This window comes from Labeo rohita, chromosome 2, assembly GCF_022985175.1.
Source record: "Labeo rohita strain BAU-BD-2019 chromosome 2, IGBB_LRoh.1.0, whole genome shotgun sequence".
Classification (NCBI taxonomy): domain Eukaryota; kingdom Metazoa; phylum Chordata; class Actinopteri; order Cypriniformes; family Cyprinidae; genus Labeo; species Labeo rohita.
This window is the reverse complement of record NC_066870.1, coordinates 28,754,811-28,775,009: the sequence shown is the minus strand read 5'-3', so window position 1 is coordinate 28,775,009 and position 20,199 is coordinate 28,754,811. Positions and strand designations below refer to the sequence as shown.

Sequence of the window (20,199 nt, the reverse complement as noted above, 5' to 3'; positions counted from 1 at the left end):
AATTCAAAAGTTGCCACTTCAAGAAACCTTACGACACATGATCCAAGGTGGCCGTTATGCTTTCTCCAATAGTACCTAATACAGACCCTCTCATCTCCCTATAGTAAGAAAATCTCTGCCAACGCTTATTGGCTGTCGAGTGCTTTGTCCCAAAATTGGCCCAAGATTCGTCCCATCACCTCATGTTGCAGCATGATAATGCATGGCCCCATGTTGCAAGGATCTGTGCACAATTCCTGGAAGCTGAAAACATCCCAGTTCTTGCATGGCCAGCATTCTCACCGGCCAATATCCAGCAACTTTGCACAGCTATTGAAGAAGAGTGGACCAACATTCCACAGGCCACAATCAACAACCTGATCACCTCTGTATCCAAAGGAGATGTGTTGTACTGCGTGAAGCAAATGGTGTGCTCACTAACACAGATTTAGACAGATTTGTAAACAATATTTGAGAGAAATAGGCCTTTTGTGTACATAGAACTTATGAGCACTTAGGAGCTGAACTTATGAGCACTGCTTTATTGTGCATTAGGGTGGGAGGATGAAAAGAAATCCCAATCAAACTTTCCTAAAGACAGTCTTTTGCTCCTCCTGCCACAATCTGATAGCAGTTTTCACACTCCGATGTCTCTGAATCTAAGCATAGCTCAGCCAAAACTGCTTATCATGCACAACAAATCATTAGAGTCCAGGGGCCATATTCAGAAAACAATTTGAGGCTAAAAGTAGATTCTAACTTGCTGATTTAAGAGAAACTCTTAAAAATAATGGGTGTGTCAGTCCTAATTTTAGGACTCCTATCATGAATTAGCTTTTGCCGGCAATCTGCCTCAATATATGTAACAATTTTAGAAACATTTCACAACATTTCCCTTTAATTCAATTTAATTTACGTCCTTCTTTTCATGTACAAGTTGGGCAAGAAGTAAACCATCACTATCAACATATTTTCTTTGTATTAAAATATGTACTTAGTTATCGCTTGTAGTACACTTGAACCCATATTTCATACACTTCAAGTGTTCAAGTGTTCAAGTGTGCTACAAGTGATAACTAAAATAATTTTTCTTAAATACAGAGATAGTATGTTAAAAGAACAGTTTTGTTTATATTTAGCGTCCCAAAATAGCACATCTGAGTGCACTTACAGTAGATATTTGTAAGATTATCTTAAGAAGTACTAAAGAATATTTTTAAGTATATTAAATACAAAATTAGTGCGTAAAAAAAAGAGCATGTCAAGTACATTATGGAAGTACACTTTTTTTCCGCCTGGGTATTCCAGAGCAAAAGCAAATTTTTATTAAAGAATTTATTTTTTTTCAGCTGATTAATTGTTCACCGCATTATTAGGAATGTGCACTAACAAAGTAAATAGAGTCAGCTTAGTGAGGAATCTCTTACCCAAGAACTTTTACTTTTTTACTATTTAGGAAAACTCTAAGTGATAAGATAAAAAGATTTGATAAGATAATAAGTGATAAGATAAAGTGATAAGATAATGTTGATTTGGGTAATGACTCAGTTTTAATAAAACGCACGGGATCATGAGGTCCAGAAAAGGAACAGTGCTCTTGCATCTTAACTCTTTTCTGTTTACTTTGACCTCACATTTACTTTCTCCCATGCTCATCCTTTACACCAATTAAGGCTGTAATTTTAGTACCTTTGTTGTTCCCTGTAAGCTCCCTACATGTGGTCTGTGTGTCCTCCGAGCCTGAGATTTTTTCGCATTGTGCATATAACCCACATGGTCCAGGCACTTTTTGGATCTGCGCATATGTGTCTCTTTCTCACAGTGGTGAAGCTGTGAATAGAAAATACACTGTATGTCAACCAAACCTCATTCATTAATTACTCTACAGCAGCAATCCAGCATTCATAATAAAAATATCTGCCGTAGATTTCAATCAGTACAAATCTCTATCATAACATGCAATTTAAACTTACATTACAAATTCTTTAGGAGGACAAGTTGCAGAGATTCCATAACTATAAGATCTGATCAGTTCGATTGGCAGTGTCTTATATGAAGATTGGAAACAGCAATCTTGTTTTTGTTGTTTACCCTCTAGAGAAAAACAATAACATAGCACACTGGTAAATAAATGCATGTGATATTATGAGAGCAATCGTTTACATTCTCTCTTCCTCTATACAATGATATGAAAGTAACCTAAACCTAAGTCACAATGTACATCCATACTGATACTAAAGTGAAACCGATTGTATTACAGAGTTTCACAATTATAACAATCAACTCACCCGCAAGCTCAACACCTACCCACCCTCTGCAGCAAAGAAGAGCAGTTAAAAGTGTGAACATCATCGTTCAGGTTTCACACTTCTAATGTGAGGTAACACATTTCAAACTTTACAACATTTGGTTGGCCTAAAGGTTAAATTCAGGGTTTAAATGGGGGGTTATGGACCCCTGGGGGTCCATGAAGGTACTGCAGGGGGTCTGTGGACATTTTTGCACATGTTACTCAAATCATACATAATATGTCCCTATGTCAGAATTGGAATTCCTGGAAAGGAAGGATATTTTGATATTAGTGTTCATTCTTTGCAGGATTATCTGTTTTCTGTATCTTTTTATGAACTTCTACTAAATAATTTCTAGTAAATTCAAGCTGCAGTTTAATTTTTCTTAAAGGGACAGTTCACACAAAAATGAAAATTCTGTCAATAACTACTCACCCTCATGTCTATCCAAACCTGTAAGACCTTCTTCATCCTCAGAACATAAATTAAAACATTTTTGATGTAATCTGAGAGCTTTCTGACCCTCCATAGACAGCAACAGAACTACCACATATTCTTGTAGCTTCATAAAATTACTTTTGAACCACAAATGTCACGTGGACTATTTTAACGACGTCCTCACTACCTTTCTAGTCAGAAGGCGAATATTATCAAAAATATCTTCATTTGTGTTCTCAAGATGAACAAAGGACTTACGGGTTTGGAACAACATGAGGGTGAATGATTAATGACAGAATTTTCATTTTTGAGTGAACTATCCTTAAGACGGAGAAATGTGCTTTTTCCTGTTTGGTACTTACTTACAAAACTGCTGTTATGGGATATAGTTCTTTAGTTTGTATTCTGTAGTTCAATACATTGTACATCCTACATTGAGGCTGACCGAAGGTCTGTCTGTATGTAAACACAATAATGACAAATACATTTAATCCATATTTTATACTTCATGTTGACTGAATGAACTGTTTTCAGTATTTTTTTTTTTTTTTCTCACACAAGGCAATATGTACACAAAACCACTCGGTTCTACAGCAGAGCTATGGAGGTAAAGTCTCAAAACCACATATGCACAATCTTTAACTTTACTCTCGCTTTATTTCACGCCATACCCCAAGTCATAAAGCCACTTCATTCACAGAGAAAAATGTACCAGCAAACACACTGAAGGACCCGAAAATGACCCAAAAACACAAACTGTGCAACTCAGCATCACCTTGATCAAGATGACTGGGCAAACTGCTCTGACCAACTTGGATGATAGCATTATCAAAGAAGGAGGAAACCACACATCTGCCTACTCTCTAGACATAGTAGTATTTGTGGTAACATGGCTGCTCAGTGGAAGACATGACTATGTGCTGTTAATTCATTTCCCCACAGAATGGAAAAGCTGTGATAACAATCTTCAGTGGTCAGAGTGATAAACACAACAAAATGACTAATCTGGGATCAGGAATCATTATTCATTCATGAATTTATTTTGTTGTTGCTATTTCCTCATTTTATACAGTGTTTAAAGTTTTTTTTTCTGTCAATGTTATGAGGTGATATTTCTCTTAGGCAAAGCTTTAAATTGTGGTCACAGTTTCTCACACTGTTCTGCACGCAGAGTTTCATTCGTATTCAGACTGGTCACGTGAACTTGCCATGTTGACCAAGAGAAAACCGCTTCTTTCGAAAGTCACTTCTGCATAAGCTGTACTTTATACAACACTACACTACTGAAACAGTTGGACCTTTTTTGCTATTGTGACAGCACCTTTAGGTTAATCTCTGTAAGATAAAACAATAATTTAAAAGCAGCTTTACTGACTGGACTTTGAATGTAGTTTTATTGAAGTAGATTAAAAAAAACACCTATAACCAATAGTTTCATTTGAGGTTTGATGGGGGCTCAATGGAAGACATGACTGGAAGGGGGCTTCAACACAGATCAGTCACCAGTCAAAGTTATAAATAAATCCCCAGTGGTCTGAGTGACATCAAATACAGTTGGCAGATATTTTTATCCAAAGCAACTTACATTGTAAGGTATACTTTTTTTTCCAGTTTATTTCAGGTAATTGATCCATTGTGTCACACCCCTGTGGACTGTTTCGTTGGTTTTTCCCTATGTGTCCTTATTTGGTCTTTCCTGTTCTGTTTTCTATTATGACGTCATTGTTTAATCACTCACACCTGTCCTTGTCTCATTAGCCTGGTTATTTAAGTTTGGTTCAGTTCCTCGTTCGGTTGTCAGTTCTTTAGTTTAGTTTAACAAACAACTTAAATGGGAACCCCCTTCCTTTACATTTAGCAAGCTGGTCCATTTCAAGTCTTAAGGCTGTGAGAAAAATGAAACATGTTCAGCAGAGTCCTGGGATGGAAAGACAAAGTGAAAGTTCTTCAAACTGTATATCAGATATATTCTGTTACTTATTAAGATATGCATCTAACACAATATTTGCGTATTCTTAGGGTCAGGGGTTAGGTTTTGACATGATCTGACTGCTGCATTAAATAAAATCTTTATGCTGCATCAGTATAAAGTTTTCAGGCACTGTATGCCATTGTATGACATCAAATTTACTTACATTCTGTACGGTATTCAACCATTTATTTTGCAGTTGATATGATAGCACCATACATACAAAAACAATATGAACACATGTACATGTTGCTGTAAATGTATTTGAAATTATATTATTTGAAGTATATTAAGAAATCATTACACAAAATACAATCATCATACAATGAGTAAATAAAAAGATTTTACATGGCACAACAGAGACAAGCAATCAGAGTAAAAACTGCAGATTTTTCACTATAGTCAGTGTATACATTTATCAAATTTAAAAATCATTCAGCCATGATATCAGGTAATATCAGTATATTGTATAAAAATCCCAAAACGTTTTTGAACAGATTTTTTTTAAGCTGTTAGAAAAATAAAAAATGTATGCAATTAGTATTCAACTTGCTCATTCTTTAAACTGAATCTCCATTTGGATCCTGTGGAGCCCTTTCTCGCTACGAGACCTGTAAATGAAAATAAATATATATTTTTAGCTGTCATGGTTTAATTATCTACCAATTCATTACTGAATCTGTGTAGAACTTCATACTGTGATAATAACTTTGTACTTGCTTTAAAGCTCTGATGAGATGCAATGGAATGCGTTTTTTTTGGTCGTTTTCTAGTATAACTGCAACTTACTGGATCTCCTGTTGGAGAAGAAAATATTTAGTATACTTTTTTTTTTTTTTACCTTCACGCATCAATTACTTACTTAATTATTTAATTTATTATTATTATTATTATTATGCTGTTAAGCAGCAGTCTTTGTTTGCAGAAGTAAAGCAAAACACATTGTTTTCTCAAAATAGGCCACTTAAAAAATCTAGTTTGGATATTATCCATGAAGGGTGTGTTGTATTATCTTACGCTCAGTGATGATACTTTCTTTTTGTACTGTATGTGTAATTGGGATCAAGTTTGCTGTTATTGTATCAACCTTAGCCCAATTGTCATCTGGGTCTGAACAAATCATTTTATTTCAATAGATAGATAGATAGATAGGTAGATAGGTAGATAGATAAAATAATAATAATAATAAAAAAACATCCAGTTCAGGTAGTTTGAATGTTATCCAAAAGTGTGCTCTGGCTCTTGTATGTGATAACCCACAATGTTTTCAGCTAGTATTCTGGTGTTTGAAACAGTAAGACAGCAGCTTGCTGGACGTTCCGCTAATGCTGGAGAAGGGAGAACATCAGTAATTGTATTCAGGTGAGTTAGCATGGTATTTACCAGACAGAGATTTAAAAATTTAAACATATCTATCTATCTATCTAGATAGATAGAAAATAAAGTAATAAAATAAAATAAAACACATTCAGTTCAGGTAATTTACAACTACACTTACAACACAAGGAAGGATCACCACTATAAGTAAGATCAGACAGCACACTCTTCATGGATGAATGTGCTGTCTGATCTTACTTATAGTGGTGATCCTTCCTTGTGTTGTAGGTGTAGTTGGGATCAAGTTTTCTGTACTTGAATCAAACACAAAAAAGGGTTTTTGGAAGGTGCCATTGTCAGTTTCTCTCTATCCAGCCCAAAAGCCAAATTGTCATCTGGATATGAACAAATAATTTTATTTCTTTATAGATTGATAGATAGATAATGTGATAAAATTAAACACACACACACACACACACACACACACATGTTGGGTTTACATGTTTTATGGGGACATTCACAATGGTTTTTATACAAACCACACACCCTACACACCTAAACCTAGCCCTCACACACAACACACTTTCTCACTCATTCTGCACCTCACAAATGTCCCCACAAGGTCAAAATTTACTGGTATTACTATCCTTGTGGGGACATTTGGTCCCCATAACGTGATGAATACCAGGTGCACACACACAATTCAGGTAGTTTGAATGTTTTCCATGAAGAGTGTGCTGTCTGATCTTACCCTCAGTGGTCATCAATCCTTGTGTTGTAGTTTGGACCAAGTTTTCTGTACCAAACACAAGAGGTTTTTTGGAAGGTGCATGTGTCAGTGTCCTTCTACTATCCACTATTGCCATTACTCTCTTTGCCCATGCGTCATCTGGATCTGAACAAATAACTTTATTTTTCCTGGTCTGGAACCTACAAATGTGGGGAAAAAACATTGCTCTCATCATTTAATTATCTACCCATTTATTACTAAATCTGTGTAAAATGTATGTTGTGTATGTATATAGATTACAAAAACCTTGAACTTGCCTTACAGCTCTGATAGGACATAGTCCTGATTTATCTTGTATGTAAATAAACCAAAATGTTTTCAACTGATGTTCTGGTGTTTGACACAGTAAGACAGCATCCTAGAAGTCCATCATCTATTGTAAAAGAGCATCATTAATTGTACTCAGGTGAGTAACCATTGCATTCACGAGAGATGCACATATATGTACACTCTCTCATGAAGCTATCAGCTCAGCTTCCTAAGTAAGAGGTACTGAGGCCAGAACACAATGTTTTTCCGAAGAGCTAAAGAATTGTCACCTGATCCCTCAATATTCATCCACCCCATAGAGAAAAGAATAGCAGTAAACAGAATGAACTTCATCTTGTTCTGTTTTACGGGTGTAACGGTGGAAGTCTTGGCTGGTGTGAAGGTTCTATGTTGAGGAAGGTCTTTAACTTCTGCAAATGCAAATGCAAATACAAAAAAAAAAAAAAAAAAAAAAAGAAGAGAAAGAGACTGATTTTCATTATCATCTTTCATTATGCAGTGTTAAGCAACATTTACAGAATACAGATAGACTTTCTCTGTATCTTTGTCAACCATCAAATACAATGAATGACGCACCTTGCATTGCTTCGACTAAATATGATTAGCCTATGCCATGTTACCAAAATGCAAACATTGGCAATAATCAGAGTTCTAATCATACAAGCGTTTACATGATGATCAAACCGTTTTACTCCCGTTTACATGCAATTTGCTATTAATACTATTAATTGTTATTATTATGAGTTGTGATGTGTTATCCACTTGTACCCCGGTGCACCTAACAAACAAATAAATAAAAACGTTAACAATTACAATCTTAACGCTCAATCTCACTGCAATTATGTTTTCTCCCATTATAAGAATAATCGCAACATCTGTTGACATGAAGCTAAAGTTTAATGGCAGTATTGCCTTCATCACATTATGAGATGCAAGCAGACGCAGTGTTATAAGTTCAGGAACATTGTTAGATCGCTCCCACGTAAATAAACAAAAGCAAAAGTACGAACGGCGCAGATTTATATCTAATGCACAAATGTGTAAAACAACTGTCAGCTGTTTGAGCGGAGTACCTGCAATAACCGCAGGTATGCTTTACGTGATCTGTGGCACTGAACGTTGACGTAAGACATTTAGTTCGTATAAGCTAGTTTTGTGCGTGTGTAGTCCTACATGTATGCGATCCATTTAGGCTATTTCGATCTGATGGTTATTTGGGTTGGTATTGAGCAAATCACTGCGTATTACATGTAAACTTTCCCACTACATGATGTTGGTGTCAGTATAAAGAGATAAGTGATCTGATTACCTGTTCAGCTGAAGTACGATGATTATTGTGGAGTACTCGATATGAATTCCATGAAAAGACACCACAACGAGATGGGGCCCCTCCCACCAACAGTGTCATGTATGAAAATTTATTGTGCACCAAATGTATTGTTTCAGTAAGAATAACAATGTATTTTATTCTTATTAAAAGAATGCAATGTATTATTTTTTATCAACTATCACAAACAAACAAGCAAAAACTTGAAGAATCCTTTGCGCTCTCTGAGCATTTTGTTTAATGAAATCTTTCACTGCAGCTTTAATGAGCACGGTCATTCTCAGTACTCATGTACTCAAGACAGGAATGTCTTGATCACTTTCAGTTTCACAAACAATCTATTAGCAGTTGCAGCCGTCACAGGTAAAGTAAAAAAACAAAACAAAACAAAACAAAAACACTTGGGGGGCAGGATAGTGTTGTTTTATAAATAATACTCAATATCTGCAGTGGAGCTACACTCAATCTCCTGTATTTTGGGCTTGCATTTCTGAATGAAAGCATTAGCAATATTGCATGGCCTTATAACACTTTTTACAGTAAATGCTTAACATAACTCTTTGCACGTTGCATTTACATTCTGGGCTCTTCTGCAGTGTTTGATCTTTCTTAATGCATAAGGCAGGTTATGCGTAAAAATATCTATTTTGATTACGGTGCCATTGTCTTGGAAGTATAGGCAAAGTGTGTGGCTGGGCACAGGTTGGAAATGAATGGGGGCTTGTGGCAAAAATGCCGCTAAACAAACTAAATCTATTACGGCTGTCATAAATAAAATGAAAAGTGGCAATTACAGCAGATTTAGATCTGCTCATGTGGCATCGTATTTCTTTTTACATTTTTACAGCATTGCACTTTATAATCAATCACACAGGATTCTGTTGAGCTTGTGAATGCAATGATAGTACATGTACATTATGGAGACATTTCTTTGACGTCTGCATTACGTCTGCACTGCTTGGGCCAGGGATGCCAGATCATGCCTCTTGCTTGAGAGAGGAGGCCTTTCCTTAATGGAATTTCCCAAGGAGCTGCAGATAGCAGCTGGATTAACTCGGGGAACCACGCCTGATTCTTTCAGAGTGGGGCCACCAAGAGGATCGAGCACCCGAGTTTTCTGACTTTACCTGATAATCTGAAATTGACGACCTGAGGGAGTGGGCAATCAGAGGGAAGGCATACAGGTAAGAGCTGGGCCATTCGTGGGCTAGGGAATCAGGCTTCAGTATTCAAAGTAAACAGGAGTTTCCCCAAAAGCGTCTCAGATGTGATGGGAGAGACATTCGATAGGGAACCGAAAAGTGCAATGAGAGTAGCAGTGCAGTTTCAATGCCTCCCTGAGCTGCCCACTACACTTCCTCCTCTCTTGCTTGTTTCTTTGTTGCCACTGCAAGCAAACATGATCTGACTGCTGCATTAAAGAAATAGTTCACTCCAGAATTTAAGCTGAATCACAATAAAATTTGTAGGCATTGGATTCAAATTAAAATTGTATGAAAAACTAAATTTTATGTATCATTATTCTGCAGCTCACAGTATCCATTAAAAAACATCCAACATGAGGGTCAACCTACTGTGACCATGTAGAATGCTTCTTTAAAGGGTTTGTTCACCCAAAAAGGAAAATTATCCTGTTATTTACTCAACCTCAATGCATCCTAGGTGTATATAACTTCCTTCTTTTGGACGAATGCAGTCGGAGTTATATTAAAAATGATTTTGGCTCCTTCAAGCTTTATAATGCAATGTGCGGGTGTTTCTCTTCATCAGTCCAAAACAAGTCCAATAAAGCACGTCCATCCATAATAAAAAGTGCCTCACACAACTCCGGGGGATGAATAACGGCCTCCTGTAGTAAATCAAATAACTAGCAAATCATAATCATAACTTTTCTCTAGCTTGCGCTAACTGTCGTATGTGTAAGGTCTGCGCACGGGCCACTTAGAAGTGACGAACACGGACACACAGTGGAGAGATCAAATTACGGTCATGAATTAGAAGTACAAAAAGAGGATTTGTAAGGAAAAATGACAGAGCATTTCGATATAAGTCAAGAGGACATTGGTTTTCCTTTGCTAAATTCAAAAAACTTTGCTTCCTTTGCTCCTAAAAACAAACATTGGTTTTCACAAGACTCACCTGTGCAACGCCAACATGCTACATTATCCGCCTGGAGCTGCTTCTGTGTACAACTGTTAGTGCAAACTAGATTAAAGTGATTATTACGTTTTAAATATGTTTTAATTTTTCTTACAAAAATGCATCAACTTGCTACAGGAGGCCTTTATTCATCCCTGATACCGCGTGAGGCACTTTTTATTATGATGGACGTGCTTTATTGGACTTGTTTTGGACTGTTGAATAGAAACACCTGCCCATTTGTTTCATAAAGCTTGAAGGAGCCAGAACAATTTAACAATACTATAACTCATTGCATTTGTCTGAAAGAAGGAAATAATGGGCTAATATTAATTTTTCAGTGAACTAACCCTTTAAGTCACTAATATGACTAGAGACTCTCATATGAGTTTACATATAAAGGTTATTTTTTACCAAGAAGTATATGTGAATACTATTCTTTGCAAGGTCAGACTCATAATTTTCTGAACAGTGAGCCACCATGTAATGCAGCAGCGCTTTGGCTGAGTTTCTGCTTTCCCCGCACAAAAATGTAAGTAGTTAAATTATATTTAATAATTATTTTTACAAATGCATCACACAAATAAAAAACCCCCCAACAAAACAGAAATGAACAATGTGAGTGAAACCAGCCTGTTGACTTATTAATTTATTCAGTAAAAATGCACAATAACAATCTTAAATCCCTCTTCCTCTATACAATGGTTTAAAGGTAAACCGAACACAAGGTATCATGTCTGTTACTTAAGAGTCACAGATTTAAAGTGATAGCAGCACTTATTTGTCAAAGGAGTAAGCTGAATCTGTCACATTATACACTTCTCATCTTTGGCTAGGTTACTAGGGCTTTGAGTGGGGGTCTATGGCCCCCTGGGGGTTCATAAAGGTATTGCAGAGGGTCCATGGAACGATCACAACAGCATTCTTCAAAACATATATACATAATCTGTGTATTACAGAATTTATTTCCAAATTTGATTTATCAACCAGTTGACAGTCTTGCTGTCAGGAATTATGAAATGGTTTGTTTATGCCAAGCCACAACATTACACAGACATATCGTTTCAATGCATTGGAGTCATCTTATGAAAGATAAGTAATCATAATAAAAATCAATCATAACAAAATCATAACATTTTACAGTTTTTGTCCTCTCACTTCTTGTTCTTTCATTTTACGCTTCCTCTTTCTGATCTCATATGGGACGTTTATATGAGACCCATTTGTGGTTGTCTTTGGCTTTTCCACCTTGTTGTCGCTCTGTTCCATTGGCTGTTTAGTGGCAACTCTTTTGCTGTTAATGGAACTGACCTTCCTCTTCTCCCCTCTGCTGATGTTCTTTCTGCAGGTACCACATCCTGTTCTCTGGGCTTCATCTTTGCTCCATCCACCTTCCACATGGCTCTCTTTGTCCAGTCACTGTTAGGATCAGAACAGAGTCTTTTCCCATATACAGTCTGGATCCTGGAATGGAAGGATGTTTTTTAACTTTTAGCAAAGATAACTTCATATGTAAATAATTCTGTTATCTTTATTGCAATTTATGTCTTTCAATTCTATGTATTACTTATGTAAATCAAGCAGACAGTCTAGTTTATTTTATGACGTTGTCATATTAGGGACTTGCTGCTGTAGTTTACTTACACAACTGCTGTTATGGGACACAGTCTTTTAGTCTGTATTGTGTAGTTCAGCACTCTGTCCAAAGGTGGTTTGCTGCGTCCTAGTTTGAGGCAACAGGTCACTGGACGTCCATCTGTACAAGTAAAAACAAACGCTGACAAATTAATCGCCATAATCCATATTTAATTTCATACTTTACATTTTGGTGTCGGTACAAAGTTCTCACACAAGGCAATGTACACAAAACCACTCGGTTCTACAGCAGAGCTACAAAGGTAAAGTCTCGTAACCACATATGCACAAGCTTCACTCCTATCTTTATACCACAAGTCAAAGAGGCACCTCATTCACAGATAAAAACTTACCGGCAGACACACCGAAGGACCCGAAAATGACCCAAAAAACACAAACTGTGAAAATCAGCATCACCTTGATCAAGTCGACTGGCCGAACTACTGAGACCAACTTAGACGACTGTTATTAAAGGAGGAGAAAACCACACATCTGCCTACCTTCTAGACACAGTAGTATTTGCGGTAACATGTCTGCCCAGTGGAAGACATGACTATGTGCTGTTAATTTATTTCCCCACAGACTGGAATAAAAGCTGTGATAATAATCTCCAGTGGTCAGAGTGATAAACACAACAAAATGTCTAATCTGGGAATCATTATTAATTTATTCATGAATTTATTATGTTAAAAGATTTAGGCGAAGCTTTAATTTACAGTTACAATTTCTAAGCCTGTTCTACAGTACATTCAGTGCTCATGTTCAAACTGATCACATGAACTTCCCATGTTGACCAAGAGAAAGCTGCTTCTTTTGAAATTTACTTCTTTATAATCTCTACCTATAGGAAATCAACTTTTTTGCTAATGTGACAGCACCTTTAGGCTAATCTCTCTAAGATAATACAATAATTTAAAATCAACTTTACTGACAGGGCTTTAATTGTAGTATTATTGAAGAAGAAGAAGTGGTTTTGGAATGGAAGAAATGACTGGAAGGGCGTTTAGCCGCAGATGGGATGTATTCACTTACAGTCTGGAATAAAAGGCATCAAACAAAGTGATAAATAAATCCCCAGTGGTCTGAGTGACAGAACATGCAGCTGGCAGACATTTTTATCAAAAGTGACATACATTGTAAAGTGTATTCTTTTTTTTTTCAGTTCATGCATTTTAATTGGTAACTGAAGGTAACTGAACTCATGACCTTAATGTTGCTAGCGCCATCTACTGTTCGAGCCACAGGAACACTTAACTAAATACACATTTATACACTACTGTTGAGATCTTTGGGATTGGTAAGACTTATAAATGCTTTTAAAAGTTTTTTGAGTAAGCTATGCTCAGCATTGCATTTATTTGATCAAAAACAGTAAAAACAGTAACATTTTGGTTTTTTTTAGGCTACTACTACTCAGAATAACCTTTTTCTACTTAAATACACTTCAAATGTAATTTGGGATGTCAAAGCTGAATTACTCCAGTTTTCAATGTCAGATGATCTTTCAGGATTCTAATATGAAAAATCTCTTATTATTATAAATGTTGGAAGCCACTGTGCGGCTTAATATTTTTGTGGAAACTGTGGTATATTGTTTTCAGGATTCTTGATAAAGTGCAAAAAACAACATTTATTTAACCATATAAATGACCTTATTGTCACTGCTGATCAATTTAATGCATGCTTGCTGAATATAAGTATACATTTGCGATAACGCAACTGCGCATTTACATCTCACAGTTCTGACTTTTTTCTCAGAATTGTGATACAGACTCGCAATTCTGAATTTTTGTGAGATATAAATTCACAATTGCGAGTTATAAACTCAGAATTGTGAGATATAAACTTGCAGTTCTGACTCATTTTCTCAGAATTGTGTGATATAAACTCGCAATTGCAAGATATAAAATCAGAATTGCAAGACATAAACTCGGAATTCTGAGAAATAAAGTCAGAATTGCAAGATATAAACACAATTTGAGCTTGACTTGAGTTTGAGTTTGATTTTATTTCTCAGGATAATGGTAATGTCTCACAATTCTGACTTTATAACTTGGAATTGTACGTTTATATCACATAATTCTGAGAAAAAGTTATAAAGTCAGAATTGCAAGATATAAACTCACAATATCTGACTGTTTTTTCTCAGAATAGGACTTTATAACTCCCAATTGCGAGTTCTTATATCACGCAATTCTGAATTTTTAACTTGCAATTGCAAATTTATATCACGCAGTTCTGACCTTATACTTGTAATTGTGAGAACTGTGAGATAAAAAGTTCCAATAACATTTTTTAAAATATTTTTTTATTCAGTGGCAGAAACAGGCTTCTATACAGGCCAGTCCACCACCTTGTGGAACAACTGATTAGGGCAAAACCAACCTAACATGCACATGCTACCTGCGCATACAAAGTATAGTACATAAATTGGATGTTGCGCATACTATTTTGGTGGCGAGATTTGCATCACGCATACTGTACGTGGACCCTCAAGAATGCATAAAAACTGGAAGCAATATATGCGTAAAAGTGAAACACTCTAATGTGAGTTAGTAGAAATGTAGGTGCAACGTTATTTACTTATGATCAACAGATTATAGGACCATTAAGGGACCATCAAAATAAAGTGAAACCAGTTTTCTAATCTTTTGATCAGTAGTGTAAATCACAATCTTAATGCAAGTTTTGGGTCTTGCTGCATTTTTCATTGGTCATCCCTTTGTCCTTGTAATCTTTAAATGCTCTTCCTCTGAAACAATTCTCATTTTCAGCCTAAAACAATACCTTTCAATTCTTCCCACCAACTACCGGGCCCAATTTTATATTCAATTAGTTTCTGTCAAATTACAGAAGTAAAACTGGTTGTGAACAATGATTTTTGCTGACGTTCGACAGTAGTAAAATGAACAATGATTTTTGCTGACGTTCGACAGTAGTAAAATACACTTAAAAAAAAACACTATGGGTTTTGCATATCTAATGTCAAATAATCACTTCTTCCATTACGGTCATCTGACGGTCATCTGACGGTCATCTGACGGTCAATTGACGGTCAACATGACTACAGAGTGGGCCTTTTAACAAGAGAGGAAAATGAGAGGCGAAACCACATCCAAATGTGTAAAACAGCTCATCCGTCAGTAAGCCACAGGTACACTTTCACCGTCACTCTAAACCAAATACAACCCTGACATGTGAAACTGCTTCTGAGCTTATCTACACATGACTGTACTTCCGGTGTCATCACACATACAGCACCTGTCGAAAATGTATTCATGTCTTTTATAACGCTAGATTAAAATACAGAAATGAAAACTTGCTATAATAGCATTTGCTTAGCTAAAAAAGAAAAGAAAAGAACTTGGAAATAACATACGTGGAAACAACAAGGGGGGGAACCCCACCAAACCAACGTTTGTTCTGTGTATTAGCAGCTTCTTCCTCCTACAATTTGGTCGGCAACACCCATGCAGTAGCAGATGCTCAACATCTCCACATACGAACCCACATATTGAGCTCTCAGCGTGAGGTTTTGCTCTCTCACACCCTCTATACTACTAATTTGGAAAGCACTGTGCCTTTATTTGAGCCATTATGGAGCATCATAGTAGGCTACACATGTACTTTTCCATCACATCATCTTGTTTGTAATTCTCTTTGATTATTCACTTCTAAGTTAAAGTCTGTGTAAAGCATTAAATATTAAATAATATAGAGTTTGTCACACCACAGACAAATGTGTTATTGACCACCTAGCCAAATCTGAATGATAAAAACACCACTAAGTAAATGAAATAAGGTATCAAAATATTGAAAAAATAAGCAGTAGCTTTTCTCCGCTCTCAAAGACTGGGGGCGTGTCTGCTGTTGGCGCTGAAACCACGCCCACTCGCCGGAAAGCTGCGGCCTCTCTCAACTGTCAATACAACTACATCTGAATGGATGCTCCCTGTAGCAGTTTTCTGAATTGCCTTTACACAGACTTTATTATTTGATAAACTGCTTATAATGTTTCTCATTTGTAAATAGTTTTGGATAAAGACATCTTCTAAATGAATAAATGTAAACGTTATGGCTGTTAAGTCTATCAGTTATCCATTAGTAGAATGCAAAGTCCAGTAGTGTTATTCTGGATGCGTTTGCTCAGCTTGAAAAATACTTTACACGATACTCATCTTTCGTTTCATTCTGTGCCCCATGGGTGTTAAACGAGAGCTGGTAGAAAGCTGTCTCCTTGCTATTTAGCACAGCTGGAAAACCACAAGGAGGTATGTAAAATGATGACTGGCCACCAGATTAACCACAGGAAAGAAACGAGGACATTCGCTATTCCTCAGAATTGGGGAAGTGGGTGTATAGAAAAACAATGACCTACTAAAGTGCATAATAATGTTTTTTTGTGTGTGTGTGTTCTAGAAGAACAGTTAGAACTTTCCATATTTGTTCTGCCTTATTATTTCAAATACAAAATAATAAAAAAAAACATAGTTTGATTAATTTAAAACTAAGATTTAAAGGCGCAGCAATTTACACTACACTAAAAATGCTATGTATACTACACTCAGTGTAAATAGTGGTAGATGCTACTTGAACTAAGCAACAAATAGCGTTTTTTTACACTAACTGAAAATAGTAAATGCTATTCAGTGTAAATAAAAGTATCATGCTATTTGTGACCCAGGACCACAAAACATAAGGGTCATAAGGGTCAATTTTTGAAAATTGAGATTTATACATAATCTAAAAGCTGAATAAATACGTTTTCTATTTATGTATGGTTTGTTAGGATAGGACAATATTTAGCTGAGATACAACTATCTAAAAATCTGGAAACTCAGGGTGCAAAAAAAAAAAAAAATCTAAATATTGAGAAAATCGCCTTTAAAGTTGTCCAAATGAAGTTCTGATATTTTGATATATTTACGGCAGTAAATTTACAAAATATCCTCATGGAACATGATCTTTACTTAATATTCTAATGATTTGTGGCATAAAAGAAAACATTTTTGACCCATACAATGTATTGTTGGCTATTGCAAATATACAAATATACCTGTATAAGACAGGTTTTGTGGTACAGGGTCACATTTGTACTAAAGGTGAAATATTTGCACAATAGTTGGCGGAGTTAGTCAAAGTAGCATTTGTAAGGTTGGGTATTCACGTAGGGTATTTACTATGAAGGTAACTGACATGTAAATATATAACCATATTGGTAACACTTTAGAATAGGGGACGCATATTCACCTTTAACTAAGAGTTTTCCCTGTACAAACTCATAATTTGCTGCTTATTAATAGTAACGTAGTTGTTACGTTTTGATATGGGGTGGACTAAGGGATCTAATAAATGGTCATGCAGAATAAGGGATTAATATGTGCTTATATAATTACTAATAAATGCTAGTAATATGCATGCTAATAAGCAGCTAGTTAATAGTGAGAATTGGCCCTTAAAATATAAATGTTACCACTGTATTTTATTAGTCTATTCATAAATTTACCCCGAAAGTCTTATAATTCTTTTAAGTCTTATCCACCTTATTTTTGCCGTTAGAGCGGGAGCGGCCGTATGTAAATTTAATGTGTCTGGCTTCTGATCTCATCCGTGTCCAGCTATGTTTATTTGTACAAAACAGCTCGTTTTGCTGCTTTATATCGCAAATTTGTGTGTCTTACCATATCATTTTAATGTATTATCTTAATTATGAACACAATAGTTTGTAGTGCAAACTTTTTTACCGTTTATGGCACTTCAGTATTCTTCTTGTTATTTCTCTATGGCAGATTATGAACAGGAAGTCTAACACATCAAGAATGATTCTTGATGTCTTTGGGGGTTTTCGTGTTTTCAGTTCATACAGTGCAAGGTAGAATTCAGTCATTGGCATTTAGATCGGTTTTATCTTAGCTTGAGATGTTTCATTACTCATAAGTGGTTAAACTACTGTACCATATTGATTTTTACCTTTTTGTAGAGTGCTGTTAAAAAAAAAACAAGAAAAGTTTACTTCAAATCCCCAGATGATGGTTCATCTATTTTCTGAAAAATAACTTAAATAATTTCATTTGACTTAAAATATTGATATTTAAAGCCACGTTAATTAAACAATCACTTCAAAGTAGTCTGACAGAGGATTTTAGTTTATTTGACAACATTGTCTCTACACACACAGTAAATAAAAAATACATAATTACATCTTTCAATAATTTGAATAAAATACAATTTATAGATATACATATAAAACAGATGTAAAATTATTATACAATGTTTTAAAAAAGTAATCCTATACACTGACATTTAAAAAATCACAACTTTATAAAGTGTGTGATGTACAATAAAGTGCGATAAAAAGAAAACATTTAAAAATGCAAAATCATACAATTCAGCCAACTTTCCTACGAAGGGGTCTGTGTTTAAATCTGTGCCGATAACAGAGTCCTATTTGTGGTGGATGTATTCACAGCAACCGTTGTCACTGATTGATGAGCTATTTTGTTTGATATTGACTTTTTTGGTTTTTTGTTCTTTGCATCCAGGTTAGTCATTGCTTTTTTGGCCCATGGAGAGGTGGGATCCGAGCAGATGACTTTCCCACTGATTGTAAGAAATCTACAGAATGAACCAGAGCAAGCTATTAAGACAAATTTCCCAGTCATATTATGAACAATATCAGGTAAAATAAGGCTTTCATTCTACCTTTATTTTGTCTTAATAATACAGGATAAATCTGCAGAAAATCTGAATGGAGTCTCACCTCACAGCATCCACAGGGAACAAGGGCTTACGCTGGTTTGTGTAGCTAACCAGATTCTTTGGAGGAACTTTAGTATCTGAAGTTGTTAGACAGACTGATCCTATTATAATACCATCTATTGAAGATAAAAGGAAATTCATTTTAAATGTGAACAATCATTAAAAAAACGTACAAATACAGTTAGCATCAGCATATTCATCAGCAGTAATAAACCTAGTGGTAATACATATACAAGGCTTTCTAAATATTGGTAAGAATGTGTGAAACCCACCTTGCACTGAGGACGAGACCAGAAGCCACAGCAGCAGAACTGCATAGAAACCCAACATATGCGACTTCATTTTCTAGCTTGGTTGTCACCCGTGGTGTGACCCTCAAGAAAGACGCCGTCTATTTAAGCTCAGCCCTGAACTGGGACACATGGAACAACACGCCTACCAACACAGCGGCACTCTCACGCCACCACAGGCAGAAAACGTATAATACTAAACAAACCACTACCCAGAACATTGGTCAAGGTTTTTATTAATAATGACATAATGTCACATTACGTATAATTGCTTTAAAGTATATCAAAAATGTCCAGTGAAACGTTGTGTGATCCAGACATGAAATCAATATTTACATATAGAAACTATCAAGAGTTGGAAACATTTAACACAATCTGTATTTGCAACTGGTGATTTTAATATGTGAATAGTATGACCTTTGCTTTACTTTTCACTCTAGTTGATGTATTTCCTGATTTTTTTTTTAGGTCGTGGTGGTCTGCTACATTCCCCTACCACATTTAGGGGCTTTTACCATGTAATCATGATCAGAGTGCATACCTTGCGGTTAATTTTTATTTTTTTAGCCATGAGAAAGTAATCAGCTTAACCAGCGGTTAACTCAGAGACGAAGGAGAGCAGGGCCCAAACGCACAGTGTTTTATTATAAATGTTTTTTATTAAAAAAAAATGACACAATTATATCAGAAAATAGAACTGAATATCCAACCATGTGTAGATGAAACCCCAAAATGAACACAGGAAACACTAGGAGTCATAATTAAAACTTCAGATGTGCTAAAGTCATTTGGATGGAGGAAGATGTACCTTTTTTACAAAAAAGAGAAGATATTAAAACTCAAACTCAAAATGGGGAATAAAAAATGTGTACCAGTTGTTTTTGCTTTATGTTTTTATTCAGATTGGCAAGGTTCTGTAGATTGAAGCATTGCAATTACATCATAACTGTATTTTATACATGCAACATAAATCATTTTATTGTAAATGAAATATT

The 20,199-nt window shown here is 35.7% G+C and overlaps 2 protein-coding genes and 1 long non-coding RNA gene across 3 annotated transcripts; all 3 read right to left on the bottom strand.

Annotated features, from left to right (window-relative positions):
* Positions 1 to 7,040: 7,040 nt before the first annotated feature.
* LOC127152455 (uncharacterized) lies at positions 7,041 to 8,445 on the bottom strand. Its single transcript, XR_007825081.1, has 3 exons — positions 8,364 to 8,445; positions 7,324 to 7,464; positions 7,041 to 7,157 (listed from the first exon to the last, which is right to left on the bottom strand). It is a non-coding gene; the product is annotated as an uncharacterized LOC127152455 (long non-coding RNA).
* Positions 8,446 to 11,571: 3,126 nt separating this feature from the next.
* On the bottom strand, positions 11,572 to 12,645 carry LOC127172995 (C-C motif chemokine 2). The gene is made up of 3 exons (XM_051122588.1): positions 12,509 to 12,645; positions 12,165 to 12,276; positions 11,572 to 11,984 (listed from the first exon to the last, which is right to left on the bottom strand). Exons 1-3 carry the CDS (start codon positions 12,567 to 12,569, stop codon positions 11,729 to 11,731), a joined length of 429 nt encoding a protein of 142 aa, XP_050978545.1. The 5' UTR covers positions 12,570 to 12,645; the 3' UTR covers positions 11,572 to 11,728.
* Positions 12,646 to 18,330: 5,685 nt separating this feature from the next.
* On the bottom strand, positions 18,331 to 19,314 carry LOC127153636 (C-C motif chemokine 2-like). The gene is made up of 3 exons (XM_051094840.1): positions 19,187 to 19,314; positions 18,916 to 19,030; positions 18,331 to 18,770 (listed from the first exon to the last, which is right to left on the bottom strand). Exons 1-3 carry the CDS (start codon positions 19,254 to 19,256, stop codon positions 18,575 to 18,577), a joined length of 381 nt encoding a protein of 126 aa, XP_050950797.1. The 5' UTR covers positions 19,257 to 19,314; the 3' UTR covers positions 18,331 to 18,574.
* Positions 19,315 to 20,199: the final 885 nt, after the last annotated feature.